Here is a 12,616-nt window from a genome sequence, read left to right on the forward strand (position 1 = left end):
TATCAACCTTTCTCCTAATCATCATGTCAACCAACTCCCGGGATTTTCCTGTCATAGTCCCAACATTCAAAGTCCCCACATTCAGTTCTAGGCTCTGTGTTTTCCTCTTCTCTTTCTGCCGAAGAACCCGCTTTCCACCTCTCCTTCTTCTTCTTCTTTGACTTTGACTTCGACCCACAGTAGCTGAATTTCCAACAGCGCCCTGCAGGTTGACGGCGCCGGTGGCGGACGTTGTTAACCCGGGCCACGACCGATCCGGTATGGAATTCTTTGGATGAACGCTCATATTTGTTTGGCAAGGTTTTAAGCCGGATGCCCTTCCTGACGCAACCCTCTGCATTTATCCGGGCTTGGGACCGGCCTACAGTTTGCACTGACTTGTGCCCCCCATAGGGCTGCCTTACTACTATCCCTGAATGTATTATGTCAATTAGCCGCACTGTCACATCTGGCAAAATTGAGATGGTCTCATACATAGACACATCTTGAGAAATAGGGAGCTCACAAAAGATTTACTTGGTTATATAATTTCACACTCACTGGGCAGGCCATCAAGAGATCCAATTATTTGTGTTCAAGCGATTAAAAAGACTTTTACAAAATATGTACTGACACCGAAGTTGCAATTTAACTCAGTGACTCCTGACCTCTCCTTTCTGGTTGATGATGGGCACAGCGTACTGCAGTTTGACGTCGTAGAAAAGGCAGGACAGGAAGACATTGGCCACTCCGATCAGGCTGTGGTTCTCTTGCTCATCAAAGAAGGGGTCGGCCCGGCGAAAGTACGAGCGCATCCCCTGGAAGGGACGGGAAAGAGATCATGGGGACGCCGTTAACCTGCCTGGGTTCGGCTGGTCAAGTTTGCGCCGCTAACTTACCGGGTTGTCGTTGTCGTGCAGGTGATAGTCCTGCCACTCCTGGTAGAGCTCCCTCATGTCCACTAGGCGGTTCTCAGTCTTCTCCAAGCTCCAGATTTGCTTGCCACGGCAGCGACGTCGCACCTGAATGGCGGGTTCGCTGAGCACCGCATCTCTCTATACACGCACACACACGCACGCGCGCACACACAGTCAGGAGGGGATGTTGCCTAAAGACTAGGAATTGACAGTTTGTCAGGATGATTCGTGTGTGTATATATATATATATATATAATTTTTTAAAAATCAATTTGGTTTTGGCGGGATGATTCGTGTGTATATATATATATATATATATATATATTTTTTTTAAATCAATTTGGTTAGAGCGTCAGCCTCACAGTTCTGAGGACCTGGGTTCAATCCCCGGCCCCGCTTGTGTGGAGTTTGCATGTTCTCCCGGTGCCTGCGTGGGTTTTCACCGGGTACTCCGGTTTCCTCCCACATCCCAAAAACATGCATTAATTGGAGACTCTAAATTGCCCGTAGGCGTGACTGTGAGTGCGAATGGTTGCTTGTTTGTATGTGCCCTGTGATTGGCTGGCAACCAGTTCAGGGTGTACCCCGCCTCCTGCCCGATGATAGCTGGGATAGGCTCCAGCACGCCCGCGACCCTAGTGAGGAGAAGCGGCTCAGAAAATGGATGGATGGATGGATGAATTTGGTTTTGCGGCTTCCGTAGTTAAAAGCGCTTCCCCTCAGACATAGCATAGTTGCAAAAGAGAGACGAGCTAGTTCCAAAAGCAGTTGTCAACTTATCAAATTAGTTATCTTAATTTAGCAACTTTTCTGACCCCTCTTGCGACTATTTTTCAAACAAATGACTTGCAAGTTCAATTCCCGGTCGGAAAAAGACATTAGTAGAATCGTTTTTACAGTTTTCCATTTGACAAGAAAGGAACCCAGTGGAAGGCAATCACAGAGTCAGTCACGCTGACCACTGCCAAAGGCATGATTGCCAAAAAGCAGTGATTCATCCACATGTTGGAAACTATTGACCCAAAGTATGTTTTTAAGCTGTAAACTCTGTGTAGAGGTCACCTTGCCTCACCTGTACAACTCTACGAGGAAGGTATGTGAGTGCTCTAGAGGGGTGCTCCTCGACAACATACACGTGAACCAGCTGAGCCATGCAGTTTGACAGCTCATTTTATGATGTTAAATTGGTGAACATTTACAATGTTCATTTATTATGGATTGTGGTTACATACGTTTTGACAAAAGGGAACGTTTTCCAAGCAGCAGCACTTATTTTCTCATTATATGTAAAAATACCAATTTCTAGGCTCGTTTGGTATCAGGAGAAATAAAATCCCAGAAAGGAAAAAAAAACAAAAACAAAGCAAAACTTGATTCGAATAATTTCTGTCATCTGCTTCATCTACAAGTGAAGGGGGGAAAATTTAAAACAAAATCAGAAATATAAGTGCGGTTGTGTTTCAGGTTCGAGACCTTGCGATTGGCATTGAGGTTGTCTGAGGGGATCTGTAAGGTGACTCGGTACTCTGTGTGGCGTTCCAGCTCGTCGGCGATGAAGCAGGCCTCTTGCACTAGGAGGTTGGCTCTCACTATTTGCTCGCGCAGCCGCCTCAAGCTCCTCACCAACACAGCCTCCCTGCAAGAGAACATTTGGAGCACAGGTGGAACGAGAGGTGAGTTGAGCAGCAAAGCGCAGCACAGTAAAGTTCAGTTCAGTTTGGGGTGGCCATTTTCTTAGTTTTTCCACTGTCAAACACCATCCGGGTACGAAAGCAGAATTTTCACTTTGCATCATTTGAGTTGCTAAGGCAGTAATTGAATATTAGTTATATATATTAATAGTACAAAATCTATTAAGCGACTCAGCGTAACAAAAAAAAAACAAGGTACCCCTGCAGTTCATCCATGAAACACAAGAAATATTTACCGTTCTGAATTATACTGATCAAGCTTAACTAAACTGAAGGTTGTACTCTTTTTCTGATGCTGAAACTACACACACCTGTCCTCACTCCACTGTCTCAGTCTGCTCTGAGCACTGCTGGAGTGGCTCATGCCTCCCACGCTGAGCCTCTCCATGCTGCGGTAGTGAGACTGCTGGCTGGCGCCGGCTTGACCAAGCACCAGGGGTCCCGGGGGCCCCGCTGACAGGCGGTCCGGATTGAGCTTGCGACGGAGCTGCTGGAGCTCCTGCTCGTACATCTGCCTCTGGCGCTCCAGGGCCGAGCGTTTCTCCTCTTCATGCTGCCTCTCCAGGGACTGCAGGACGCTCTGCATGGGGTCTGTAAAAATGGGTTGCCCAAATCTTACTTTTACATAGGAAAACACAGTGGTGGGCTGTGCATTTGGTACCTGGGCCTTCAGTGGGGACTTCCCAGCCTTAGTCCACCTCTTAATACCACATTGCAATTATAGAAGTTACAGTCATCAATACTATACAAAAACGCAGTATTAGAGGACGCAACTGTGTAACGTACATCATCTGGAGCAGTTCAGAAACAATATTTAGCTAAAAACGTGACAAAACATACATTTCCATAAATTACATCATATTCACGAGAGATGCTGAGTATAAAATGCATCACGATAACCTTGATTAGATATTAGTCAAAAATGCGTGCAGATCACAATCGACACACACGTTTTGCTAGTTAAACTTGGCTCACGCTGACAAACCAATCAAGGCACGAAAAATTGCTGACATTATTTTAGGCCAGCCAAGCAGTCCCAGTGAGGCGAAATAGAAATATGATTGGTTGAAGAAACAGTCCCATATACTTTAACAGACTGAACAGACTGTTGGAAATAAATTAATACAATTTGTAACAAATATTAGAATTTAGGTTGTGAATGTAGGTCAGTGCTTCTGATTGTGTTTACGTCAGCAGAGACGGCCTTGACCATCCACCAAAGGAAAAAACACCTGTTTACCATTGTTGCCCAGAGCCTTCATCATGACTTCGGTCTGAGCGAACTCGTAGGAGAAGCTGACCTCGCTGGACACTTCACTGGCCGAGTCACCGTCCGCATCCAGCTGCTCGCTGCTGCCGCTCTTCTTCATCACGCTGCCATCACCCTCCTCGTCCTCGGCGGTTCGAGCGCGCCGCTTGGGGAGGTTTATCCTGCGGGGAAAAGGGTGTATAGCGCTAAGGTTTGATATGCTCCTCCCACAAAATGGTAGGGACTTGAGTTACCTGAAGAAATGGTTGTTTCCCCAGAGGATTCGGTCGCCGTGGTGAAGCATCAGCGCACAGGTGGCCGGAGAGCCGTTTACACACGTCCTGTAAGATTAGATTTTAGATTAGATTCAACTTCAACAGATTGCGTCTAACCAGTAAAACCGAGAAAGCTGGATTTACACTGCATGGTTCAAGTGGCATAATTGGGACACGTCATGGCAGTGTGAAGGGGGAAATGCATGGAATCACAAATCTTTAGATAAGAATCAGGCTTTTTCCAAATGTGGGTACAAATCGGATATGTATCTGATGTCTGCCAATAGAAGAGCAGATTGGAGATACTGTAAACTGTCAATGCCAGCTTTACAGGATTAAAATACACCTATCGGTGATGTATACACTGGCGTGTGCTGAAACAACTTGAAACACTAAAAACCACCTGCTGTAAATCTAAACTACACTACAATCAAAACAATATGATGTAACGATGATAAATTACAGTTGTGGCCCATCATTAAATAAGCAAAATAATTGCCAACGGCGACTTGTGGAGTAATGTCTAGGTTTCCCTCACTTAAGTCAATGCGGGCAGGAGTAAGCACAGGCCAACTAAACGTTTTAGTATTTTGTATTTCATGTATTATTGTTTACCTCCATGTTGATGATCATGGAGTAATTTACATGCCAGTTGTCTCAAGTGTTGAGTCAGTATAAAGTTTATACTGCATGTGTTTATAAACAGAGTCATATGGGATATGGGTCACTTGAAATGTACATGGAAATAGACTTTCAAAAACAATCAGACGGGTATTAAATCGGAATTGGGAACTTAGACGTGCAGTGGAAATCCAGCCGAAGAACATTTACAGTACAGTGTAAACTGCATTTGCAGTCCTTACCGAGCGTTGGGGAATGGGGTGAGGATGACGGCGCCGTCGGCGTTGATGTCAATAACGCAGTGCTCGGCCTGGATGCCCATGCCACACAGCTGGATGTCCTGCGAGTCTGCCGAGCCCACCTGGGTGTGGTCCTCCTGAAGACGCAAAAGTCAAGATTAGCAGAATGCAATTTTGGGAATAATATTGGACAATATTGCCAGTACCAGTATACAGTGGGCCCCTGCTATTCGTGGGGAATAGGGACCGGGCCGGAATGTGAACAGTGAAAATCTGCAGGTAATTGACGCTCATTATAGTTTCATTTTAAACCCAAAGCATTATTGAATACGTGGGAATAAACCACCAATAAGTGTTTTTGGATTGGTTTCCCCTCAAAAAAGAAAACAACAAAAAGAAATATGAAAATAAAAGTTAAAAAAAACAAACAAGTGAATCCACGGGTGCCGAGCCACAAGTATGTGGGGGTTCACTGTACTACATACTCATGTCAAGAGAAACAGGAGTTAAAAACAATGAAAAGGACTATTATCGAGAAGTGCAGGTAAAGGATAAGGCTATGGGTGAAACTAATAAACATGAATGTATACAACTTTGTGGAACGATCACAGAGTCAGTCTTGTGGAACACTAACAGCCGCTAAAGGCATTAAGGCCTCTTTATACTCCCGCGGTCGTGCGTCCGACAACGTCTCCACATAAAAGAAGATCATTTCTAATTTTTCACTTTAATTCATCTGAAAGACTTAAGTGCTTAGGTAGATTTTTGTCGTAATCAAGAAACAAAGCATAGCGGGAGGATTAAAGGGGGGAGGGGCACTATTTGGGGAAATACAGTACAATAATATCTGTTATCACATCCATCCATTTTCTGTGCCGCTTATCCTCACAAGGGTCGCGGGCGTGCTGGAGTAAATATAATCATCATCATTAAATATCTGATGCCCATCCTTAATTTAACCCAATGAATTCATTCATTGTGTCGTCTGTACCTTTAAATAGTACACTAGCAGTTCATTGAGCGCCGGGTCTGCATTCAGGTTGACCAGAAAGCTCTTATCGTCGCCAACTTTAATGCCCGACGACTGGAGGGAAATGCCCAGACTCTCCAGCTGCTTCTGACGCTCCTACAAAGAAAACATATTGTGGTTTTAAATACATTTTTGAAAACCAGTTTTAAGGATGAAGTTCCTCCGGCCTGGCAAAGATCGCATATTGATACGTATTGTAGAGGAGTGTAATGGTATGCCAAAAAAAAATATCACAGTTGGGTACATACCTTGGATTTAAGGATACAGTTCAGTTAAGATTAGGTACAGTAAGGAACAAAATGCAAAACATACATGTGCTAACTTTTGTCCATCCATTCATTCATTTGAAAAAGTGATTATCCAGATTACGGTAGCACGTGAGCTGGAGCCTATATTCCAGCTGACTTTGGGCGCGAAGCGGGGTCCACCCTAATCGCAGGGCACAAACAGCCAAACAATCACTCAAGACTCAATTTTCTGTATGTCCCCTTTAATTCAAGGATTTAGCGAGCGTTGTCACCTGTGCAACCTCCTCCGTTTTGCGAAGCTTATCCTCCCACGTGATGGTCATCTCGTGAATCAACTTCTCAGACTCTTCCAGGCGCTCCTTGAGCTCAGGAGCTTTCAAAGACTGCACGGAACAAAAAAAGATGAGGAGAATGTAGTAAAAATCTTGGGCATTATGTCAAAGACATCTCACCTCGGCTTGAGTGAGCTGGACTCGCAGCTTTTCCACCTCCTCGCGCAGCTCCCGGATGATGCGAGCGTTGGGATCCTCGTTGACGACGGCGTGGTTGACGATGCTCTTGGCCCGGTCGGCGTAGCGCAGCGTGGACAGCGTCTCCTCGTAGTTGTCGGCCGCCGGGCTCACCGTTGCCACCATCGCCGTGCGGCTATTCCCGCCGAGGCAGTCCTGGAAGAGCAGAAATGACGTGAACGTAAAAAGAAGCAGAGCGAGAGGAGGCTCGCAAGTGCGTGTTTGTACCTTCAGCAACCATGTCAGAACAGAGTCTCTGTAAGGAACAAACTTGGTCTTGTTCTTGGCGGTTCCTTGCTCTGCCAGAGCGGAGATCACCAGGCCGAGTGTAGTCAGCGACCTGACAGGCATGCAAACACAGTCCCGCTTTTCATTAGCTTTGCAAAGGACAGAATAAACTTAATACTTTGTGGTTAGAACAAAAACATGTTAGGGTTGTAAAGCAGAGGAAAATTTCTTTTACATTTCTATGGGAAGTTAAGATGGGAAATATTTGTCCTATGCAAAATGGCAACTGGTTGTCAGAGAGATGCAAGTCTGCTTCCTGGCTACTTTTGAGGTGCCCTTGAGCAAGGCTTTGTCCCCACCCTCTAGCTCAACAGGCATAGCACTGTTTGTGTGTCCCTTTCACTCAGACTGCTCTACTTGCATGTCTGCATGAATGTGATTTGGTTGGTTGGTTGGTTGGTTGGTTGGACCCAAGGCAAGTGCCTGTGTTTGCCTAATAGGAGAATACTGTCTGCCTCATTTTGTGCTTTTATCTGGTTTATGGGATCAGCACAACTAAATATATAACCTGATTGCTATTAGCCTAACTATAGATAGTGTGTGTATTAAACTTGTCTGAAAAAATATTGAAGATGTGACGCAAGAGAAACAGGCTGTTGTAGTAGGGTAATTTTACCAACAGTACTCTTGCTCTGTGCTATATCTGATTTTAGTGAGGGGGTTGTAGGCTGCTCGCTCTTTATTTTCATGTCTTGCCCATGTTTTTGAACAGCAAATACACAAATTCAGCAATTTTGACGATGAAATCATTGTTGCATTCCAAAATAAAACCATAAAGCACAGACCAAAGAACAAATGTGTACTCTTCATGATGCAGGGGAGGCAGAGCCTCATGCGTGCATGCATGCGGCTGATGCGTACTTATTGATGTTGCTTCCCTCCTTGAGACGCTCTCCCGCCGCTCCGGTTTTTGCTGCTCGCTCACTTCCAGCCAAGTCCACCAGACTCAGCCGACTCACTTTCTCACCGCTTGTCTGCGAGAGAGAGCGAGAGAGAGACAGAGAGAGGGGAAAGAGTGAGGAAAGAGAAGGCGAGGGAGTGAGAGAGAGAGAAAGAGAGAGAGAGAGAGACCGAGGAAAGAGGCAGAGGATCACATGATCACATGATCGGTGGCTCATTTGCTGCATTAAAAAAAAGTTTCAAGGCCGTGAGCACTATGGCTCGACAATACAGTATAAAAGGCTATTGTTCGTCGCACACCCACAGTCTGACTAATCTCTGTTACGTTTGTAACTCAGCAGAGGAGGACTCGTGCAAATTTGCATGTGAGTTGATGGGAATGTTTTGCTTTTTGTTCAACAAATGGACTAATCCTCACGTTGAATCGTCTCACTCAGTGATAAAGTCTGAATTTCCACAGCAGGTCTAAGAGCCCAATTCCAATTTGATGCCATACATTGGTACCTTCCTTGACTTATGAGTTTGATTTGTTCTGTGACCAAGATTGTAACTCATTTTACTCATGCCTCCATTCAACAATCCAAATTTTACCATTGAAATTATTTCAAATGCCATTAATCTGTTCCAACCTGGTAAAAAAAAAATGCCAAAGATTTTGGAATAAAGAAAAACAGCACTGTATTGCATACAAACATATTAAAACATCATGAACAGTGAATACAAATAAAAAACTGGTTTTATGAAGTTTAATTACTTTATGTACTGTAGCATTCATGCGTTGGATGTGTGCCTTAAAGTGGTGTGGCGTAGTGAACAGAGGTTGGAGTCAGGTTTGGCCAGATATATTCAGTGTGAGGATCTGGATGCGAGTTTTGGCCTACAGCAAGTGTTCTTATTTTCTGTTTGTGTGTTTGACCGTTTGTCACGTTCAATAAACGGCTGAAAGTGCCTTGGCGTCTGAAGCTCGCCTTTCCCATATGTGAGGGCATTACAATACCTTAAATTTCTACATTTGTTTCTATTTCATTCAAGCCATGGTGTATCTGAAACTCACAAATCAAATTTTGGCTCACAACACAAGGCAAAAATTTATAAGATGGGGCACTCTTAAGCCATGGTACCACTTTATTGAACTTTACAAAGCGTTTAGTTGGCCTGAGCTTACTTTCGCCCCAGTGATTTAAAGGAGTATATAACCTCCATATTACTCCACTGGCTGCTGTCATCAATTATTTTGTTTATTTAATGATGGACACACGTCTACTGTGACATTTACACCATATTTAATCGTCTATGCTTTCACTTTGGTTTAGATTTACAGATTTTTTTTTTTTTATGTCTAGATTTATATTGTTTGGGCAGACGCACGTGTGTATACATCAACACTTCGTGTAGCTTGATGACATCAGGGTGGCATTGACGGGCTACGTCCGATCAGCACTCGGATTTGTATCCACATTTGGAAAAGGCCTGAATCTGACTTGATTAGATGTGATTTTTTTCAATTTACGCTACCATGACACTTACCCCAACTGTGCTGCTTGAGAGAAGAAGAAAAAAAACTAATCGTGTCACTTGAGCCATGCAGTGTGAAACCAGCTGTGTTTGCTTGATGACAGACAGAACGACACAGAGAAGGACTGAGACGGCCTTGGAAACAGAGCCGGCGGCTGTCACTTATTAACGTGATGTGCTGGTGGCCGCTTTGTGACCGCCAATGAGAGCGAGGAGTAAAGTTACTGAGGCGTGAGGCTCTGAGCTAAACCACTTCACTTTCAAATGCACAATCCTAAAGTTACCAAATGAACTACAGTCAGTCTTGTAGAATAAAACACCTGCTCCCCGAGTAGAGGGGAGGCATATAGAACCAGGATTATAACAGTACAGTAAACCCTGATATATCGTGGTTCACTTATCATGTTCATGCTTATCACAGGTTTTCTGTGAAACACATAAAAGTTTTTTGTGTTATAATACAATTACAAAGTGTTAAAAAGTGCTTTTAAAAAATACAACTTGATTATGCCATGTGGGAGGGGTATTTGAAGACAAACTATAAAACAAATACCATAGCAGACCCACCTACCTTGGTTTGGAACCGCAACGTACTTAACTTTCTTTTTAATTCCATTATTATTTTACACTTGCATTTTTGTGGGGTTTAAATATGCATTAATTGAATTAAATTCTTTAATGTTCACGGAGCCAAATTTGTTGTCTGATTGTCTTTTATTTGAAATGGGGGTACAGTGTATGGCTCCAACTATATGTTTGGGAGACCGTTGTTTAATTTTGGCTTGTTAATGATGTCTGTATGATACCTGCATATAAGTTGGGGCCAGGAAAATAATTGCATCCAACTGTCAGGTAGTATTGACATGATTCGGCTTAGTTTTGGTTGTGAACTGCTGCATATGTCTCCAAGCAGAAAAGCAGGCGGCGTTTCTGGGTGTTGTTGATAAATGGCTTTTGCTTTGCATAGTAGAGTTTCAAGTTGCACTTACGGCTATAGCGCCGAACTGTATTTACTGACATTGGTTTTCTGAAGTGTTCCTGAGCCCATGTGGTGATATCCTTTACACATTGATGTCGGTTTTTGATGCAGTGCCGCCTGAGGGATCGAAGGTCACAGGCATTCAATGTTGGTTTTTGGCCTTGCCACTTGCATGCACTAATTTCTCCAGATTCTCCGAACCTTTTAAAGATATTATGGACCATAGATGATTAAATCCCTATATTCTGTGCAATTGTGCATTGAGGAACATTGTCCTTAAACTGTTCGACTATTTTCTCACGCACTTTTTGACAAAGAGGTGAACCTCACCCCATCTTTGCTTGTGAATGACTGAACAATTCAGGGAAGCTCCTTTTATACCCAATCATGGCACCCATCAGTTCCCAATTAGCCTGTTCACCTGTGGGATGTTCCAAACAGGTGTTTGATGAGCATGCCTCAACTTTCTCAGTCTTTTTTGCCACAACATCAAATATCTTGTCTTTGCAGTGTATGCAATTAAATATAGGTTCAAGATGATTTGCAAATCATTGTATTCTGTGTTTATTTATTTATAACATCCCAACTTCATTGGAATTGGGGTTGTATATTTAACTCAGGTGCTGTCCATTTCTTCTAATCATCCTTAAAATGGTTCTACACCTTCATTGAAATCCAGCTGTGTTTGATGATACTGATTGGACTTGATTAGGAAAGCCACACACCTGTTTTATATAAGACTCTACAGCTCACAGTGCATGTCAGAGCAAATGAGAATCATGAGGTCAAAGGAACTGCCGGAAGAGCTCAGAGACACAATTGTGGAAAGGCACAGATCTGGCCAAGGTTACAAAAACCTTTCTACTGCACTTAAGGTTCTAAGAGCACAGTGGCCTCCACAATCCTTAAATGGAAGAGAGAGATAAAGAAGAACCCAAAGATCACTGTGGCTGAGCTACAGAGATGCACTCGGGAAATGGGAGAAAGTTCGAGAAAGTCAACCATCACTGCAGCCCTCCATCAGTCGGGGCTTTATGGCGGAGTGGCCCGACGGAAGCCTCTCCTCAGTGCAAGACACATGAAAGCCCGCATGGAGTTTACTAAAAAACACCTGAAGGAATCCAAGATGGTTAGAAATAAGATTCTCTGGTCTGATGAGACCAAGATAGAACTTTTTGGCCTTAATTCTAAGCGGTATGTGTGGAGAAAACCAGGCACTGCTCATCACCTGTCCAATACAGTCCCAACAGTGAAGCATGGTAGTGGCAGCATCATGCTTGGGTGTGTTTTTCAGCTGCAGGGACAGGACGACTGGTTGCAATCAGAGGAAAGATTAATGCGGCCAAGTACATGGATATCCTGGACAAAAACCTTGTCTAGAGTGCTCAGGACCTCAGACTGGGCTAAAATAACGAAGGAGTGGCTTCAGATCAACTCCGTGACTGTTCCTTAATGGCCCAGCCAGAGCCCTGACTTAAACCCAATTGAGCATTTCTGGAGAGACCTGAAAATGGCTGTCCACCAACGTTCACCATACAATCTGACAGAACTGGAGAGGATCTGCAAGGAGGAATGACAGAGGATCCCAAATCCAGGTGTGAAAAACTTGTTGCATCATTCCTAAAAAGACTCATGGCTGTATTAGCCCAAAAGGGTGCTTCTAGTAAATACTGAGCAAAGGGTCTGAATACTGATGGCTGTGTGATATTTCAGTTTTTCTTTAATAAATCTGCAAACATTTCAACAATTCCATTTTATTCTGTCAATATGAGGTGTTGTGTGTACATTAATGAGGGGGGGGGGAAAAAAAAAAAAAAAAAAAAAAAAAAAAAAGATTTTCGCAAATGGCTGAAATATAACAGAGAGTGAAAAATTTAAGGGGGTCTGAATACTTTCTGTACCCACTGTATATAGGTGAAAGCTGGGCTGTTGCTTCTCTTCCTTCAGTTAATTAAAGATAATGCTCATCAGTGGGCCGTGACACATTTTTTGGCATCGAGTTTGATGTCAAACTATTTATTTTTTATTTCAGAGACTGCTATTTTATTTGATCCAAAAGGATTAACAGTAGCGATTAAATTCTCCCACAACATTTTATTTCTGTTTGTTTGTCACACCTGCATTAATTGTTCCAAACAGTATTTTGGGGTTTGTTTCCACCTGTCAGATAAGCACC

At 43.5% G+C, this 12,616-nt stretch overlaps 1 protein-coding gene across 5 annotated transcripts in view; it reads right to left on the reverse strand.

Moving 5' to 3' along the window:
* Positions 1 to 12,616, reverse strand: part of kif13ba (kinesin family member 13Ba) — an 83,925-nt gene that overhangs the window by 33,592 nt on the left and 37,717 nt on the right. For all 5 annotated transcript variants that reach the window (XM_061765389.1, XM_061765392.1, XM_061765388.1 and 2 more), the window contains exons 9-20: positions 7,908 to 8,020; positions 6,987 to 7,098; positions 6,702 to 6,914; positions 6,522 to 6,632; positions 5,963 to 6,097; positions 4,975 to 5,108; positions 4,091 to 4,177; positions 3,828 to 4,018; positions 2,899 to 3,178; positions 2,370 to 2,532; positions 879 to 1,034; positions 648 to 797 (exon numbers count right to left, since the gene is read on the reverse strand). In XM_061765389.1, coding sequence (XP_061621373.1) covers positions 648 to 797; positions 879 to 1,034; positions 2,370 to 2,532; positions 2,899 to 3,178; positions 3,828 to 4,018; positions 4,091 to 4,177; positions 4,975 to 5,108; positions 5,963 to 6,097; positions 6,522 to 6,632; positions 6,702 to 6,914; positions 6,987 to 7,098; positions 7,908 to 8,020 — 1,845 coding nt within the window. The remainder of the gene's footprint in view (positions 1 to 647; positions 798 to 878; positions 1,035 to 2,369; positions 2,533 to 2,898; positions 3,179 to 3,827; positions 4,019 to 4,090; positions 4,178 to 4,974; positions 5,109 to 5,962; positions 6,098 to 6,521; positions 6,633 to 6,701; positions 6,915 to 6,986; positions 7,099 to 7,907; positions 8,021 to 12,616) is intronic.

The sequence above is a fragment of the Phyllopteryx taeniolatus genome, chromosome 2 (assembly GCF_024500385.1).
Source record: "Phyllopteryx taeniolatus isolate TA_2022b chromosome 2, UOR_Ptae_1.2, whole genome shotgun sequence".
NCBI lineage: Eukaryota > Metazoa > Chordata > Actinopteri > Syngnathiformes > Syngnathidae > Phyllopteryx > Phyllopteryx taeniolatus.